This window comes from Dendrobates tinctorius, unplaced genomic scaffold (assembly GCF_039654945.1).
Source record: "Dendrobates tinctorius isolate UK_male_01 unplaced genomic scaffold, ASM3965494v1 ptg000060l, whole genome shotgun sequence".
Lineage (NCBI taxonomy): Eukaryota > Metazoa > Chordata > Amphibia > Anura > Dendrobatidae > Dendrobates > Dendrobates tinctorius.
The window spans coordinates 37,086,968-37,106,850 of NW_027361728.1; the positions used below are offsets into that span (position 1 = coordinate 37,086,968).

General features: G+C 47.2%; 1 protein-coding gene across 6 annotated transcripts in view; it reads left to right on the forward strand.

The window, feature by feature from the left end:
- The window catches only part of PLD1 (phospholipase D1), a 358,284-nt gene that overhangs the window by 264,061 nt on the left and 74,340 nt on the right, over positions 1-19,883 (forward strand). For all 6 annotated transcript variants that reach the window (XM_073578846.1, XM_073578845.1, XM_073578848.1 and 3 more), the window contains 3 exons: positions 11,269-11,397; positions 12,931-13,049; positions 15,186-15,299. In XM_073578846.1, coding sequence (XP_073434947.1) covers positions 11,269-11,397; positions 12,931-13,049; positions 15,186-15,299 — 362 coding nt within the window. The remainder of the gene's footprint in view (positions 1-11,268; positions 11,398-12,930; positions 13,050-15,185; positions 15,300-19,883) is intronic.

Below are 19,883 nucleotides of genomic sequence, written 5' to 3' on the forward strand. Positions count from 1 at the left end.
GTACGGGAAAAGAACGAGGCCTCTGACTCTCAACAAAGCCATCAACGCAGCCATGATCTTCGTGAAGACTCTGGGAGCGGTGGCAAGACCGAAGGGCAGTGCGACAAACTGGTAGTGGTGCTGTCGAATCGCAAAGCGCAGGAACTTCTGATGTCCGGAGAAAATTGGAACATGTAAATAGGCATCTTGGATGTCTATTGAGCACATGAATTCCTGCTCCTCCATGGAGGCGATGACCGAGCGAAGCGACTCCATGCGGAAGTGGCGAAGGCGGACCCTCTTGTTGAGCAGCTTGAGATCCAAGATGGGTCGAACTGCGCCGTCTTTTTTCGGCACTACAAACAGGTTCGAGTAGAACCCCGTGAAGCGCTCCGATTCGGGAACGGGCACAATCACCCCGGAACTGAGGAGAGCGGCGATAGCTGTAGAGAACCCCGGGATCAAGGCTGGATCCTTTGGAGGCCGGGATTCGAAGAAACGATCCCGTGGGAGAGAGACGAACTCTATCTTGTATCCTGAGGATACGACCTCCCTGACCCAGGCGTCCTCCACGGCGGGCAGCCAAACGTCCCTGAAGGAAAGAAGTCGACCTCCCAATTGGAAAGGCCCTTCGCGTGCCCGATGATAGTCATGCTGAAGTAGACCGTCCAGATCTAGATCTGTACGGTCTGCCCTGGGAGGAGTGGGGTCGCCAGGAAGGAGTGGGTCTGAAGGAAACTTTCCTTCTCTCCTGGCGAGCCTGCGGTCTCTGTTGGCTGGAGGAGTTGTCCGCCGTATTGAAACGGCGGAAAGTCCGAAAGGGTCGAAACTGACGCCTTAGTGGGGGTCTGCGAGGCTTGGACTGAGGGAGGAGTGAACTCGTGCCTCCGGTGGCGTCCTTAATAATCTGGTCCAATTGGGACCCAAAGAGGCGCACCCCCTGAAAAGGCAGGTTAGTGAGGGACTTTTTAGAAGACAAGTCCGCTTGCCATGCCTTTAGCCAAAGTGTACGTCGAATTGCAATAGCGTTGCTTGACGCCTGAACTGCACAGGATGCAGCATCCAAGGAAGCGGAGAGAAGATAGTCCCCAGCCTGGGAGATCTGATTGGCGAGATTGGCCAAATGCTCCGGTTGCGCCTTATCTAAGATGCCCTGCCGAAGGTCGTCTGCCCACGTGGCTATGGTCTTTGCTGTCCAGGATGAAGCAAAGATTGGAGACACCGCCGCTGAAGCCGCTTCAAAGGCAGACTTCGCCAGGGATTCTATAATCCTGTCATTAGAATCCTTTAGGGACGCCACGCCTGAAAGCGGGAGAACCGTGTTATTGGATAGCCTGGACACGGGCGGATCGACCGAGGGAGAGGCCGACCAGTTGTCCGTGAGCTCCTTAGCAAATGGGTAGAGTATGCCGAGACGTTTTCCTCTTTGAAAGCGTCTTGTCGGATCCTCTCTTTCCTTGGTAAAAATTTTCCCAAACTGGGAATGGAAAGGAAAAACCCTGGAGGGAGTTTCTGCCCGTCTGAACGAAACCTCCTGATCTGAGGATTTCGCAGGGGAGTCAGCAATATCGAAGGTATGATGGATCGCAGCAATGAGGTCCTGCACTGTGACCTTCATGCTTGCATCCTGGTCTGAATCCAGCTCTAAAATCCCCTCAGATGACCTGTCCGAAAGCGCTTCCCCTGACTCGGGAGAGGAGGCCCGAGAGGGAGACTGGTGAGAAGGGCTATGCGGTGAGATGGGACTAGGAGAGGATTCCGGCTGAGAATCTTGCCTGGGTCTTTTGCGACTACCGCTGGCTGATTCAGATGGAACAATTTGGGACCTTTTTGGCCCTGCTGAAGAGTCCAGGGGCAACTTATCAAGAACGGCCACCAGGGACTGAGACACCCTGGTGAGGTCTGCCACTGATTGAGATAGCGAGGAGGCCCAGCCAGGCATGGGGGGCTCACTCTCACCTGGGGCTGCAGATGGCTCCTGGATGGCGTCAGGCTGAATTGGATTGCTACAATCCAGGCAGAGGGGAGTGGACTGGCCTGAGGGAAGTTTGCGATTGCACGAAGAACATGCAAAGTACTTGACTAAAGTGCAGGGGGGGGCGGTAGAGCGGGTACGATCAGACTTAGACATAGTGAAAAGCTGAGGTAATGCCGGAAGGTTGGGGGACAGAGGGCGGAGAAGGGTCAGTCTGCAGTGCAGAGCTACTCACGGTCCGGTGTCCCCAGAAGCGATGCTCTGCGACCTGTCAATGGATGCAGGTCAGAGCGTAATCCGGCTGACAGACCTCCTTAAAAAACCAGCTGGAAAAGATGCTGTCCAGTGAGGAGCTGGTGCCCGGCTAACAGGCTGGGAAAATGGCGCCGTCCTGAGAAAAAGCGCGCCTTAGGAGAGGAGGGAGGGCGGAGCACCTCGCAGGGTTAAAATTCACCGCCCTCTAGCCAATAGCAGGCTGGGCAGGTGAAGGACAGGTGGTGGGAGGGCCTGGGAAGAGCGGGAGAGAAGCCCGCTTAGAAGAAAGGGGCGGGGGGCGTGGCCGCGACGCAGTGGTAGGCCCGAACTGAAGCCGGGGCCTAAATTAGTTGCGGCGGCCGCCTGTCAGCAGGGGGTCGGCGCGGAGGTCCGAAAAAGTGGGACGTCGCAAGTCGCTCCCAATGGGAAAAAACCCTGTGCTCCCTGTACCCAGAAAGGGGGGAGGGAAGGGGGGGGGATGCCCAGCAACATTGAGCTGCCTATAGCGTTGTGGCGACTGCGAGCGACCGCAGCGCCTACCCTTGTGACCATTGAAGAGGTGACCGTCGGGAATGGGCAGCAGGTAAATAAATATGAAGCCGGGGCCTCATACTCACCTATCCACGATCCGTTACCTGTCTGAAGAAGGCTTGCGTCTCATCCAACCGACAGGCTCTGGTAGGCGAGTGGGAGGGAGACTGGCGACAAGGACCCCTGGAGTCACTGGCACGTCTTGGTGTTGGCGTCCGTCTGGCTGGTCCTGCCGCGGAGAACTGCAAGGATACGGGGTGGCAGTACACGCCGTACTTGCAGACTCCATGTGGGAGTACAGATGTGACTTTTCACTCTGTATCCCTCCGTAGAACCTGAAAAGGAACGACGCACGACGAGGTAGATATGGGTCTAATAAAAGACCCGTGTCCACCTCCTACTGACACTAAGCTAAACTGAGGAATTCTCTGCCGGTCGGTGGGGTGTACACTGCGGAGGAGGAGCTATCTTTTTTTGTGCATAGTGTCAGCCTCCTAGTGGCAGCAGCATACACCCAAGGTCTCTGTGTCCCCCAATAAGGCGAACGAGAAAAACACGCTGTGCAGACGCTGCAGATTTTTCCGCGCGGTTTTCTTGTGGTTCAAAATATGCAGCATGTCACTACTTTTGTGCGGTTTTCCACCTGCTCCATTCTCCAAATCCGCAGGGGGATATCTGCAGGGGAAAACCGCACAAAAACCACAAGAAAAAAAGGAAGAAATCCGCAGGAAAAATTCAGGTCATTTGACCTGCGGATTTCTTCAATTCTGCATGGAAAAATCCGCAGGGCTAAAAAGTCCATCTGCACTTAGCCTAAATTCATCCATGAGCACCCATTTTATCTGGCCTCGTCATGCCATTTGTTTAGTCGGAACTGAACTTTTTTTTGTACTATAAAGTACACGGTGATCAATTTTACCAAAGATTTGGCGGCATTAGTGAATGTAAAAAATGCCAAGCAAGCAAAAATCTCAACAACAAAAAAAGATATGTACTGGAATAGACAAAGTTATAACTTTTAGAAGCTCTTTTATGAAAAAGCAGAGGACATTCTGATAATCTACACTGATATAATGTAATTGTCAGCTCATGTCACATGAATCCGCCTTAGCATGCTTAGTCAGGTGTTCTCTCCAGAATAAAGCTTGATAAAAAACCACATTAATGTGAAGGTGGATGCAGTCATGTTTGGGATGTGCACACAGATTTGGATGAAAGCTAAAATCTAGATTTTAGGAAATGGTCAGATATGTAGCATGTTTAGATGATGGCACCAAAGTGGATAATGTTGTCTAAGCCAAACCTGAAGCTCAGATGGAAAAAGAATCCCAAATTTGGACTTTTTTTTTTTTTTATAGGGCTGACATGATGCAATGTTTACATTAGTATAACTTTCATGTATTATGTACAGTCCAAAGTCTATACGGTGATGGCGCTGGCTTGTAAAAGCACCGATATCGCGTCAGTGCTTTTCATGTGTGCTGCTTTAACAATCTGGTGTCGGCTTGCAATTTTCGTATTGAATAATTGTTCTTCATTTTAGTGAAGAAGTGAAATGGAGTATTAACCCCTCATACAACCTGCTTATAACGATCTGGTGTACAGCTGCGTTGTAATGTCTACAGGGTATGCTGAAATGTATTAAAGAGACACTATCACTTTATTATTAGTAATTTTAATGAAAACCTATTACCAATTGTTCAATTATTAAATTACATGGTATATAGAGGTCCTCAAAGCCAGAGCTTAATGGTGACTTGAGTTTACTTGACAGGTCTGGCTCTGTAACCAACCATATGACAACATATAGATACGTTTTGTGGCACAATGTTGTTTCACCAACACACAGATCAAGTTATAAGTAGATAAGTCTCCTAGATCCATAGTGGTGGGCACACCGGTAATGAGAGTTGGCATTACTGGGTTTTTATTCGGACTCCTATGACAGCACCACGAGAGAGGGGATCCGCCCTTCGGGAACAGGAAACCTACAGATACAAAAAGGCGGCACCTCTCCCACGCATCAGTTGGTTTCCTGTTCCTGAGGGGACGGGATCCTGCAGATGACCGGATCCCAGGCCGGCCGGCCGGTTCAGGTAGCGGGGGGTCTCCTACCTCGGCCTGGTGCGGAGCTCCTGGAAGACGCCACGGTGGCCCAGGACGGGTGGCACGGCAGTGGCATAGACAGCAGGGAGCGGAGTCCGGAGGAGGTCCGTCTCCATAAGCAGACTGCGCCAGTGAGTAGGCCCCCCGGGGACTCCCAACTCCATCGGCGCGATCGCGGTGGTCGGGGGGCCGGCGCGGCTGCAGGGCGTTGGGGCCGGGGAGCGCTCCATGGTGCAGGGCCCGGGCGTTTCGCGTGACTTCCGGTCACGTCGGGGGGCGGAGCCTCGGGGCGCTTCCGGGTCGTCGGCGCCACTGCACAGGCGCGGGGACCCAAGATGGCGGCGCCCATCGGGAGGACGCCGGTAAGCGCCGGTTCCCCTGCCAGAAGCGGCGCCAGCTGGGGGGGGGGGGGGGCCCTAGTAGAGGGGGGGGGCGCGGCAGGAGATAGCTGCTGTCCGGAGGAGGGGTATATAGGCAGGACCCTAGATGGGTGCCTTGCCTGGGCCACATTATTGCAAGCCAGTAATGGAGAGCGAGCAGCAGCAGCAGCAACGGTGGCAACAGCGACAATCTTCACTGCCGCCCCTGGATGACCTTAGGCAGGTCAAACAGAAGAAGAAAGAGGCCCGTGACAGTAAGGAGCGTCTGGGACGAAGTGACCAGTCCAGTCATAAGAGCTCCTAGGCGGACAGGAGCATCGACTGAGAAAAATCCCCCTCATTCTCCGGGGAAGAAAGCTACGAGTAAAACCAGACACAGGGAATGCGCACTCTGTGCATGCCCGTTACCAGATTCATGCCCCAAAAAATTATGTCCCCCCTGTATCCAGCAGACAGTGGCGGAGGAGTCGCCCGCAGTAGCGGCGTGTTTAAGGGATATAGTAAGGGCAGAGATGAAGGAAACCCTAAAATCCCTGTCCCAACCAGAGAGTGTAAGAGGTGAGGACCCGGTGGAGTCGGATTCCTCAACAGAGTGGAGGAGAAGTAAGGGCTCCCAGATTTCATCTCCCTCGTCCTCCTCAGAAGACGAGGACTCTGGTCGGTTTTGCCTGCCGCTCGCCCGAGTAGACAAATTGGTAAAAGCGGTCAGAGGAACAATGGAGGTGGAGGAGCCGAAGCCTCAATTATCCATGCAGGATGTGATGTTCGGGGGGCTGGAGCAGAGGAAGCGTAGGGTCTTCCCACTAAATGAAAAGATCCAGGATCTCATCCGCAGAGTGGAAAAAGCCAGATAAAAAAGGGTCGCTACCACCAGCCCTCAAGCGGAGATATCCCTTTGACAATACAGCAATGAATACTTGGGACAAGGCCCCCAAATTAGATGCAGCTATTGCGAAAGCATCGAAAAAATCCTCGCTACCCTTTGTGGACATGGGGTCCCTTAAAGATCCTCTTGGCAGGAAGGCAGATACCTTCCTTAAAAATACCTGGGAAATGGCAGCCGGTTCCTTAAGACCAGCAGTAGCATCGACTTGCACGGCCAGGTCCATGATGGTCTGGTTGGACCAGTTAGAGTCACAGTTAAAACAAGGAACATCTAGACAGGCAATCCTTGGGGCCCTTCCAATAATCCAGGATGGCGCAGCCTTCCTAGCAGATGCCTCGGCTGATGCAGTCAGAATGGCCGCCAGGGCAGCAGGACTCTCTAATGCGGCTCGGAGAGCCCTGTGGCTGAAGTGCTGGCCGGGAGATATTCAGTCCAGGGCGAAACTCTGCACTATCCTGTGTGAGGGGGAATTTTTATTCGGAGCAGTCCTGGACGAACTACTGGAGAAGGCCGGGGATGATAAAAAGAAATTCCCAAATCCTTGGTCCGCATCTTACCGACGTCCGTTTAATAGAAGGAGATTCGGTCAAGGGAGAAGGCGTAACCCTTCACCTAATAGAGACCGTCCCAGATGGGAGGATAGAAGGAGAAGAGGTACGGGCTTCATGTTCAGACGCTCGAGAGAGCGTAAAAGACAGAACCAATGACTAGCAATTCCCGTGGGGGGTTGACTGTCATCCTTCCTCCCAGCATGGCTACAAATCACCAATAGTGACTGGGTGCGGAATGTGATATCGACCGGACTCAGGTTGGAGTTCACTCAAGTCCCACGGGATACCTTCAAACCAACACCCTTAAGGTCTTCACCCTTCGAGCAGGCGGCTTTAGAAGCAGAGGTCGTGAGCCTGTGTCTAAAAAACGTTCTGATAGAGGTTCCCAGAGTCTGAGAGAGGAAGAGGGTTCTACTCTCCCTTATTCCTAATCCAAAAGCCGGATAAAACATTCAGAACGATTATCAATTTACGTTTCCTTAATGAGTTTTTGGTTAAACGCACCTTTAAAATGGAGTCCATTAGTTCTACAATAAAGATGCTGTTTGAAGGGTGTTTTATTGCGGTAGTGGCCTTAAAAGACGCATATTATCATGTGCCCATCCATGAAGATTTCCAGCAGTTCCTGAGAGTGGCGGTATCAATAGACGGTATAATCCGTCATTATCAATATAGAGCCCTTCCCTTTGGTCTCTCAGCAGCGCCCCGGGTATTTACAAAAATAGTGGCCGAAGTTATGGCTCATTTACGGGAAGTTGACATCTTAATTATCCCATACTTGGATGATTTTTTGATTGTGGGAAATTCAGTGTACCATTGTCTGTCTCAGATTAAAAAAGCTAAGTCCAGATTAGAGAACCTCGGATGGATAATAAATTACGAGAAATCCCGTTTTCAGCCCTTAAGGGTCCAGAAGTTTCTAGGCTTGCTGTTAAATTCAGAAACTCAGCAGTGTCTGTTACCCGTAGATAAATTACAGCAGATACAGCAGCAGGTTCTTCGGGCAATCGATAAACCTTCCATGACCCTCAGGCAGGCCATGTCCCTGTTAGGCTCCCTAACCTCATGTATCCCAGCGGTCAAGTGGGCACAATTCCACACTAGGGCCCTTCAGAAAGACGTCCTGGTTAATAGTAGAACCTTAGAGGGCTCCTTGCAGGGTCAAGTATTGCTAAGCCCCTCAACTATTACATCTCTTAGGTGGTGGCTCGATGTCGGAAATTTGGCCTCGGGGGTGCCCTGGGTAATACAGATAACCCGCGTAATAACCACAGACGCTAGTCCTTGGGGTTGGGGGGCCCATATGGAGGACTTAGTGGTACAGGGACAATGGGGCTCTGATGCTGAGATATCATCTAACCAGAGGGAGCTGCTGGCAATTGAATTGTCCATTAAAAAACTCATTATGTATCTACAGGGCCATCATGTGAGGATACTCTCGGACAACCAGGTAGCGGTAGCCTATGTCAACCACCAAGGTGGAACCCGCTCCAACGCCCTGATGCGGATAACGGAACGTCTCCTTCAGATAGCAGAGAAAAATTTTCTATCTTTAACCGCACTCCACATCAGCGGAAAAGACAACATGAAGGCAGACTTTCTATGCCGCAGGGCCCTAAGGCAGGGAGAATGGGCGTTAAACTCACACATCTACAACCAGATTGTCCGCAAATGGGGTCAACCGGAGGTGGACCTCTTTGCCACCAAGGAAAACAGGAAGGAAAAAACTTTCTGTTCCCTAAATCCCAGGGAAAATCCACTGGCCATGGACGCCCTCCTAATAAAATGGGACTTCTCGCTGGCTTATGCCTTTCCGCCTTTGAACCTTCTACCTCTGGTAGTGAGGAAGATCAGGGAAGACGGGGCAAGAGTCATATTGATTGCCCCCTTCTGGCCCAGAAGGACCTGGTTTGCATGGTTGAGGACCATGTCAGTAAGCGATCCTTGGGTACTGCCGAACCTTCCAGATCTCCTCTACCAGGGGCCAGTCAACCACCCACAAGTAGCGGGACTCCGTTTGACGGCATGGTGTTTGAGAGGACACTATTGATGGATAGAGGGTTCTCAAAAAACCTAATCGATACCCTTCTAAAAAGTAGGAAACAAACCACCACAGGTATCTATGCTAGAACCTGGAGGCGATTCCTGTCCACCTGTGAGTTTAATATCAGGGATGGAATACCCGTAAAACAGATTCTAGAATTCCTCCGAAGGGGTCTCGAGTTGGGCCTTTCCACGAGTACACTGAAAGTACAAGTTTCAGCTTTAGGGGCCCTATTTGCATGCGACATTGCCGGTAACCATTGGGTTGCAAGATTCATTAAGGCAGTTACCAGATCAAGACCCATACTCAAAGATAGGTGTATGCCTTGGGACTTAAATTTAGTCCTGACAGCCATGACAGAGACCGTTTGAACCTCTGGATTCTGCTTCACTAAAAACGATATCACTTAAGACAGCCTTTTTGGTAGCAATAACATCGGCACGTAGAATAGGCGACATACAGGCACTTTCCAGATTACCTCCGTACACAGAATTCTTACAGGATAGAGTAATCCTAAGACCAGACCCGGCATACCTTCCCAAGGTAGCATCTCATTTTCATAGGACACAAGAGAGAGTTCTGCCTTCCTTCCTCCCTAATCCAACCAATCCTAAAGAACAAAAACTTCAGGCTCTAGATGTTAAGAGATGCCTACTTAAATATTTAGCAGCCACAGATCCTTGGAGGAAGGAGAACGCATTATTTTTATCCTTCCAAGGTTCCAGGAAAGGGTATAGAGTGTCAAAGTGCACGTTAGCGAGGTGGATTAGGGAGGCTATCTCTCTTGCCTACACAGCAGGTGGCGGTCCGGCTCCACAGAACCTGAAGGCGCATTCCACTCGTGTCATGGCATCATCCTGGGCAGAGAGATCGGGAGTATCAATTGACCAGATATGTAAGGCAGCCACCTGGTCATCTCCTTCCACCTTTTTTAACCACTATCGGTTAGACATGGGTGCCTCCTCAGATCTCACCTTCGGGCTAAGGGTGCTGCAGGCTGTAGTCCCTCCCTAAATTAGTTTACATCTCTGTAATTCTCTCGTGGTGCTGTCATGGGAGTCCGAATAAAGTATTAAGTTACGTAACGGTATTTTTCGGAAGCCCATGACAGCACCCTTAGTTCCCTCCCTTGTTCACGTATAGGGGTGCACCCCTTTAGAAAATTGTTTCACGAATTTACCTTATGTGGGAGATGGTATAAAGAATTGTAAATAGGATAGGTTGTATATATTGTGTATATGCGGTGTACTAACCATGGTAGCCTCTCAAGCTCTGTAATCCAACTGATGCGTGGGAGAGGTGCCGCCCTTTTGTATCTGTAGGTTTCCTGTTCCCGAAGGGCGGATCCCCTCTCTCGTGGTGCTGTCATGGGCTTCCAAAAAATACAGGTTACCGGTACGTAACTTAATACTATCTGCACCTCTAACACATTTGCACATAGTTTTCTGCACTTTAAAAAAAAAAAAAAAGATTGGCTGACAGAATTGGTTCAAGGATTTCCTGATCAACTGGGTAGCTGCAGAAATATAAGACCAAGAGTAAGCTCAACAAGTATGGGCATATAAAAGAACACCAGGAAAAGATGTTAGACTTGGCTAGTGGTTGTTGTGTCCCTAGACACCGAAGCTTACAGCCCCGATACAACAAGTGGAACATCAAATCTACAGTACATTATTAGAATATCTGTAGAGATCTGTGCTATGTTCTGTGCAGTTTACAATAGGTACTATAGACTCAAATGAAAAATGCAACATTGAATTGCCGCTGCTTCCCCAAGTATGCATTCTTTTAAAATTTGCCATACAGTTCCAGTAATATGGGCCTATTTATTTAGTGCTAATTTTTATGATCGGCGTTGTGGTTCACAGGATGCTCGTGTCTTTCGAATGCTCAGGTGGTTTGTCTTTAGGATGCTCTGTATTATTGCTGTATGATCCACGCCCGCTTGGTAAATACCATAAAAATTAGTGCCAAATGAAAAGGTCCTTATCTGTGGAACAGTGTGCCGGATTTTAAAAAATAAATAGAATACTCTGGGTAATGGCAGGAATAACAAGAAAAAAGGCCACTTTTGACCTGATAAAAGATCTACTTTAATAAAACAAAAGCTGTGTGGTTGATGACCTCTGTATGTGTCCTGTTGGTAAGATGAAATTCCATTACAGCGACAGGACAAGTCTGCATGTTATCTTTGCTTTACCAGCTAGAGTAATAAGTGGCACTGATGTTGGAGTACTAAAGAGTCCTATAGTAGGTATATGTCATCTCAGCTGTAGGCTTAGGCGGATATGTACCATTAATGATGTAGTGAAGACACCTAATAATGTTCTTACATCCATCTGTTATTATACCTTTAAAATCTGATTGTGTCTTATAGACCTACAGGTAAAGGAAAGCTTGATACAAGCTGGTGATGGTGTCTCTTTATATTTAAAACTTAAGACGCTTCACTTTTCTCCACAGTCTATTTCCGAGTCGGTGAACTTACCTGGAACACCCTCCAAGCTACGTCAGAGTGGTGCTGATTATTTTCCCTATTCTTGCATTTGTATTATTTACAGACAGGGGATCTGTTCGCAGTTTGCAGACCGGTGTGGGAGAACTTCTTGGCGAAACGCGATTCTGGCATGGTAAAGATTATTGTAACTTTGTCTTCAAAGACTGGGTACAGCTGGATAAACCCTTTGACGGTAAGTTACTGAGCCCTTAGAGATGGACTCGTGCAGATTATAAATAAAATCCACCGCCAACAAGCAAAAGGTCATAATCCACATCCAAGCAAAAATGAAAGACTGCTATGTGTAGATGACGACACAATGTGAATGATAGCTGCATTTGTATGGTATCTCACAAAAGGGAGTACACCACTCACATTTTTGTAATTATTTTATTATATCTTTTCATGGGCCAACATTAAAGATATGACACTTGGATACAATGTAAAGTAGTCAGTGCACAGCTTGTATAACAGTGTGAATTTGGTGTCCCCTCTAAATAACTTGGCACACACAATCATAAATGTCTAAACCGCAACTGGCAACAAAAGTGAGAACACCCCTGAATGAAAATGGCCAAGTTGTGCCCAATTAGCCATTTTCTGTCCCCGGTGTCATGTGACTCATTAGTGTTGCGAGGTTTCAGATGTGAATTTTGTGGTAAATTTGGTGTTGCCATTCTCACTCCCTCATATTGGTCACTGGAGGTTCAACATGGCACCTCATGGCAAAGAACTCTCTGAAGATCTGAAAAAAAAATATTGTTGCGCTACATAAAGATGGCCTAGGCTAGAAGATGATTGCCAACACCCAGAAACTGAGCTGCATTGATCTTAATAACTGTCGTCCTAGAAGGAAGCCCGTTTTAGACATGGTGCACAAGGAAGCCCGCAAACCCTTTTCTGGAGGCAAGCATACTAAGGCCATTGATTACTGGAACCATGTCATGTGGGCTAATGAAACCTAGAAACATTTTTCATTTCAAATGGTGTAAAGTGTGTGTGGCAGCATCTAGGTGAGGAGCACAAAGACAAGTTTGTCTTGATTACAGTCAAGCATGGTGGTGGGAGTGTCATGGTTTCAGGCAGTATGAGTTTTGCCAGCTGTGGGGAGCAACAGATCATTGAGGGAGTCGTGAATGACATCACGTACTGTGACATACTGAAGCAGAGCATGATTCCCTCCATTCAAAAACTGGTCTGGAGGGAATTATTCTAACATAACGACCCCAAACACACCTCCCTCCAAGGTGACCACTGCGTTGCTAAAGAAACTGAAGGTAAAGGTGCTGGACTGGTGTAGCGTGTTTCGAGACCTTAAATTCTAGAGTGTCTGTGGGGCATCTTCAAATGGAAGGTGGAGGAGGAGTGTAAGGTCTCCAACATCCACCAGCTCTGTCATGGAGGAGTGAAGAGGATTCCAGTGGCAATCTATGAAGCGCTAATGACCTCCCAAGAGAGTTAAGGCAGTACTTGAAAATAATGATGGTCAAACAAAATATTGACACTTTGGATACAATTTGGCCATTTTCACTCCCTTTTGTGAGATGCTGTATGTAAAACATTATGTGCATAGATTCTATGGAGAGTAAGTGATCATAAAGACGTCTGCATTTCTTTGTCTCCTGGAGAGCTCAGCCTTCAAAGGGAAGCCTGGATGTCACACCTTTTTAATGTTTATTAGTTTATTTACTCTGCATACAACACTATTAATGTTATCAATTTTTAGACTTCATTGACAGATACCAGACACCCCGAATGCCCTGGCATGACATTTCTTCAGTAGTACATGGGAAAGCTGCTCGTGATGTGGCGAGGCACTTTATTCAGCGCTGGAACTTTACAAAGGTCTGTGATTTTCAAAATGTATTTTGCTTTCTTATATAGTGTCAAGATAGTCCACTTTACAGAGATTGCCATCACTTACGTCAGTCCTTGTTGACATTAGGGCTCACAAATTGAATTTCCTACATGGTGGTGCGACAAGCAAGGGTGAATTGCAAATGTAAGGATATTGTTTTTGAATGCGGTTACATTACTGCACACATGCTACCTTTACATGACACAAAAAGTGAAACGGAACGGTTCCATCACTCACACCAGTGTTAATGAAGAGCTTGCTGGAGTACACTGGCGTGATTAATTAAATATTGTGCGCCTCTTAATGAATCAGGCGCGTCTGATATCCAGCGTGTGCTGTCGAAAGAAATGTACGCCATCCGGGAGCAGACGTACATCTCTAGAGTAAGTTATGCCACTTTGGGGACTTAAAGGGGTTTTCCATCTCCAAGATGCGATCTGAATATCTAGTACAGAGGTCTCAAACACGTGGCCCCTGAGGCAGGCATCTGCGGCCCGTGGTGCACCACATGTCTCGCTCCCTGAGGCAGGAAGAATGGGGAAGGCGTGCATTCAGGAGCGCGCATGCGCGATGGCTGTTCTGTGTGCACAGGACCTGGAATGAGGTCACAGGATGGGGAGAAGTGAGGGGTCACATGATCAGGGGCCTCAGTGTATGCAGGACGCTGCTGTCTGTGCTGGTTGTCATGGTGCTGGATGAAGGTAAGTCTATGTGTGGGGTCAGGAGGGGTTTACAGGGTAGATGTAGCAGAGCCGTGTGTGTGCGAGGTGTACTGATCGCAGTCGTCTGTGTACGAGATGTACAGAGCAGAGTCGTGTGTGTACGAGGTGTACTGAGCGGAGCCGTGTGTGTATGAAGTGTGTGGAGCGAGGTGTACGGAGCAGAGCCGCGTGTGTACGAGGTGTACGGAGCGGAGCCGCATGTATATGAAGTGTACGGAGAGGTGTCGTGTGTTTACGGAGTGGAGCCGTGTGTGTGCGGAGCCACATGTGTATGAAGTGTACTGTGCAGGGTGTACGGAGAGGAGTCATATGTGTGTGTGTACGGAGCGGAGCCATGTGTGTACGAGGTCGACGGAGCTTGACAGGAATGCAGCCTGCCAGCTTAAATTTTTTTTATGTGCAGCCAATTTACTCTGCTGAGTTTTTGAGACCCCTGATCTAGTAGGTGTAATAATAATATTAGCAAATATCTCCAATTAGAAATGTAGTATAGATTTTGCGAATCGATATGTTTCTTTCCTCATGTGCAGGCGTTACAGGACCTTAGGTATCCATGGTTATTACCACTAGTAACTAGCTGTCACTATATCAGTGGTTGTGACCATGGATACCTTAGGTCCTGCAAAGCCTGCACATGAGGAAAGAGACAATGAATAAAAAAAACTATACTACCTTTTGTAATTGGAGGTATTGGCTATTATTATTATTATTATTATTATTATTATTATTATTATTATTATTATTATTTCTACTACTACATCTACTACATATTGGGATAGGATTTTGGTGATGGGAATACCCCTTTAACTTGAGACAAATTTGCCTATTCCTTGTCCTGCCCATGCCATGCCCTTAAATGCCAATATTTTTATGCAGCTGCCAAGAGGAGAAAAAATATTGTGACTATTATTTGTGTACGTATATTATTGAATTGTCCCCTAAGATTGCAACATTTTTCGACATAGATCGCATGCAAATTTAACATAACTTCAGTGGAACTATTTGTGTCATGTCAAGGGGAAGGTTTGCCTCTTCTGGCTAAAAGGTGGTCTCCTGCCCAACCTGTACTAAACTATGTTGAAGCTTTTTGTGGCGAAAGTGAAAAAAATTTAATTTTGAGACATTTTAGAACCTAAAACAAAAGCATCGGGTTTTTAATGAGGTCTTGGGGGTGGTGAAATGTCTGACATGTGAACAAGGCCGCTCATGTACTGCTCTCAGTTCCAATATGAGGAATATCGCACACAAATGGCATACTTTTTATTCTGTGGCATGATTTCATAGGAAGGAAACTGAGGTACCACAAAAAAAATGGGCACATTATTCATATGTATTTTACTTTCAGCTTTAACTTATTATTCCATGAAAATCTTAATAGTTTTCTTTTATCCTCTGCTTTAGATAATGAAGCCCAAGTATCGTTCTCTGTCCTATCCCTTCCTATTGCCGAAGTCTCACAAAACAGCCAAGGAGTTGCCATATCAGGTCCCAGGGTCAATTCATGCCAATGCACAGGTAGGTGCAGTGTGTGAATCACCAGGGCATGTATACTGAAAAGTCTCCTGGTTTCTGCTGTATAAAACATTTTATTGTAGTCACCAGCTTCTTACATCATCAAGGAGGAACTAAGGGTACCGTTACACATAACTATGTCCCAGCGATCCCACCAACGATCCGACGTGGGATCGCTGCGACATTGTTAGCTGATCGCTGGTGAGCTGTCACATAGACAGCCCCTCCAGTGATCAGGACCAGCGAGCACACTGGTTACCAACGTAAACATCGGGTTTCTAAGGGCCGCGGGGTGCAAATAAGAGGTGGTATAAAGTTAGACTAGACAGTCTAAAGATGCACCAGCCTGACGCACCGATATATTCAGTGCATATTAAGAATTTTTAGTCCTAGCCTGAGCCATTAGTAAATCTGCCCAGTGGGTGAGAATATTGCGATACAGGCTCTTAAATCATATTTTGCACATTTATAAGGTGTGGTTGTGTGTAGTGTATGTATAAATTGCAGCAACATCATTAAGTTTTAAGGCGTTAGGAAATTATTGCATTGCAAATATCAAGTCGCTATACTACTCTCCTAGTCTCCCTGCCAGTGATCCAGTGTTTTCCTTTATGCAGCTCTTCTGATCTAGGTGTACATACGGCCATCATGTAAGCACTGTAGCCAGTCAGTGACCGCAGTGCTCACATGCCATGCTACTGCCATTCGTGGCTTTCAATGCTGCTTGGTTAAATAACCGGTTTTTTTGTGACCGATGTGGGCACTGATTGTTTACATGTCTATTTCTGTGAGTGCTGTGGATCATTTGCGGAGAGACGAGAGGAGTATGGTTTTCTTATTTTCTTGTACTGGACACGGTTATTTATTTTTTTGTTTAATTCTTAATATGAAACCCTTTAAAACTTTATGGTAGACAAGGCCTAGTTAAATATTATATACGGTACATTAGTCTGCTGTACTCAGAACAAGTCCAGGTAGGTTAACTAAATGGGTTGGCTTATTCTGTTAGGTCCCCTTCACATGTCCTGATATTTCCGATACTGGAAAGACCAGTACCGATGCTGTCTGTGTGCACCATCCATGTGACATGTATGGGAATAGAATACAAATACAATAGGGGCACCCCCCAAAAAAAAAGACTTTGGGGTTCCCCTATTTTTAATAACCAGCAAAGGCTAAGCAGACACGTGGGCTGATAGTAATAGGCTGGGAAGGGAAAATGGATTTTGGCCCTCTCCCAGACTAATAACACCAGCCCTCAGCTGCCCCAGAAATGGCACATCCTTTACATGTGCCAGTTCTGGTGCTTAGCCTTGGCTCTTCCCGATTCCCCTGGTGCGTTGGAGTAATGGTTTTGGGTTGATGTCAGCTGTGTAATCTCTGATGCCATCAAGCCCAGGAGTTGGTAATAGAGAGGTGTGTATGAGGCGCCCTCATTACTAACCCTGTAGTGAAAAATAATAAACACACATACAGAGAAAGAATTCCTTTAATTGTAAAAATAACACCACAACAATTACCTTCTTTTACCAATTTATTACCATAAAAAATAAAAGTAATCCTCAAGAGTCCACCGCAAATCCATAATAATGGGGTCCCACGACAATCCCCAAGTGCTACATCTGGAGGTAATGATGAGCGGTGACCCTAAGGGGTTAAAGGACTTTGCTCTGTGTATGTTTTTATTTCTATTCCCTACAGGGTTATTAAAAGGGGTGTCTGACTGACCACTCTGCATTACTACCCCAGGGCTTTATGGCAGCTGTGATTTTGGACAAATCACAGTTGTCATGAAACCTATACATTACCCCGATTTGCCACAGCACCAAGGCATCAGGATGAGCCATGTAAAGCGCCAGAATTGGCGCATCTAATGTGATGTACCAATTTTGGGGTGGCAAGGCTTTTGTTTTTGGCTGGGGAAGGGCCATTAGCCATTGACTGTTCCAGTCTGATAATAGAAGCCCACAGCTGTCTGCTTTATTTGCGCTGGTTTTAAAACATAGGGGAGTTTTGCATTGAATGTTTACATGCATCGTATCTTGGTGTGTTTTCATTCTGTAAATTTCTATTGGAAAATCAATAAATATCCAATTATAAAAAAAAAAAAACACATAGGGGAAACCCCACGCAGTTGTTTTTTTGTTTTTTTTTTAACTTATTTAATGCACTATTCACAGACGACTGATGCGGACTACAACTGTCAAAAGTGTCGCCTGGTCTCCCTGATTGCAGGGAGACCATGTGAGGTTGCTGAGTTGTAGTCCGTACCTGGCACCTTGGAACAGCGCTAACTATAGAGCTTTTCCAAGACGCCGGAGCATTTCATTCCGGTACATGTTGAACAGATGATACACGGATGTCATCCAAATGTCATCAATATGCATGTGTGCTGGATGTATTGTGGTTCAAACTATGCGTTGGTCACAAAGACATGTGCAGTCCCACAGAATTAAATGGGTCTACGTGTGTAAGTGTCTCCAGTACGTGTGAAAACTGTCACCACACGTACCGGAGACACTGACGTGTGAATGAGGCTTAACTCGCACAGTTTGCATAGAGCAGCAGGGCACATACTACCACAGCTCCATACCACAGTCATATGAAAAAAGGGATTTGGGGACCCCTCCACTATCAAATATTTATTTATCTAGTCTAAGGATAGATGATACATGTGATTTGTGAAAAAGTAGCTTTTGATTATTATTATTATTATTATTATTATTACTAGCTGAAGACCCCGTCACTGCTCAGGCATAATAACTAACTACGGTTAGTTATAACAAATTATAATAAATATATATATATATATATATATATATAATCTTTATTTTTATATAGCGCTAACAAATTCCGCAGCGCTTTACAGTTTGCACACATTAGCATCACTGTCCCTGAAGGGCTCACAATCTAAATTCCCTATCAGTGTCTTTGGAATGTGGGAGGAAACCGGAGTACCCGGAGGAAACCCACGCAAACACGGGGAGAACATACAAACTCCTTGCAGATGTTGTCCTTGATTTGAACCCAGGACCCCAGCGCAGCATGGCTGCAGCGCTAACCACTGAGCCACCGTGCCGAGGCTTAACATCCTCTTCCACCACCCAATTCATTTTACATCAATATCTAATGTCCTCCTCCCTCTCCCCTTGTTCATAAGTCCATTATAAGACTCTTTTACTCATCCTAATCCCCCACATCCCTCATTGTCCTCTCCCTCACTCATATATATATATATATATATATCTCTGTGTGTAGAGCCCCGCCCATTCTCCGCATAGCCACATTCACTATAATATCCCACATCATCCCGTAAGCCAGAGCTACCGGACTACTACCCATAATATCCCACATCATCCCGTCAGCCAGAGCCACTGGACTACTACCCCTAATATCCCACATCAGCCAGAGCCACCGGCCAACTACCACTAATATCCCACATCATCCCGTCAGCCAGAGCTACCGGACTACTACCCATAATTTCCCACATCGTCCCATCAGCCAGAGGCACCGGACTACTACCACTAATATCCCACATCATCCCGTCAGCCAAAGCTACCGGACTAGTACCCATAATATCCCACATCATCCCGTCAGCCAGATCTACCAGACTACTACCCATAATATCACACATCATCCCATCAGCCAGAGCCACTGGACTACTACCCATAATATCCCACATCAGCCAGAGCCACTGGACTACTACCCCTAATATTCCACATCATCTCATCAGCCAGAGCCACTGGACAACTACCACTAATATCCCACATCATCCCGTCAGCCAGAGCTACCGGACTACTACCCATAATATCGCACATCGTCCCATCAGCCAAAGGCACCGGACTACTACCACTAATATCCCACATCATCCCGTCAGCCAAAGCTACCGGACTACTACCACTAATATCCCACATCATCCCGTCAGCCAGAGCTACCAGACTACTACCCATAATATCCCACATCATCCCGTCAGCCAGAGCCACTGAACTACTACTCCTAATATCCCACATCAGCCAGAGCCACCGGACAACTACCACTAATATCCCACATCATCCCGTCAGCCTGGAGTCAGAACCAGAGCGCTGAGTGGAACGGTCCTAACTTCCATACTGGGGATTCCTTTAAGAGAGGCCTGGCATCAGAACCAGAGCGCTGAGTGGATTTGCCCTGACTTCCATACCAATGATCCCTTTAATAGAAGCCTGAGGTGATAATCAGAACGCTGAGGGATTTAACCTAACTTCCATACCGGAGATCCCTTTAAGAGAGGCCTGGGGTCAATACCAAAGTGCAGAGTGGATTTGCCCTAACTTCAATACTGGGGATCCCTTTAAGAGAGCCTGGGGTAAGTACCAGAGCATTTGAGGGCAATTGCCCTGACTTCCATACCGGGGATCCCTTTAAGAGAGGCCTGGGGTCAGAATTAAAGCGCTGGATGGATTTGCCCTGACTTCCATACCGGAGATCCCTTTTAGAAAGACCTGTGGTCAGTACCAAAGCGCAGAGTGGATTTGCCCTAAATTCCATACCAATGATCCTTTTAAGAGACCCTGGGGTCAGTACCAAAGCACTGGATGGATTTGCACT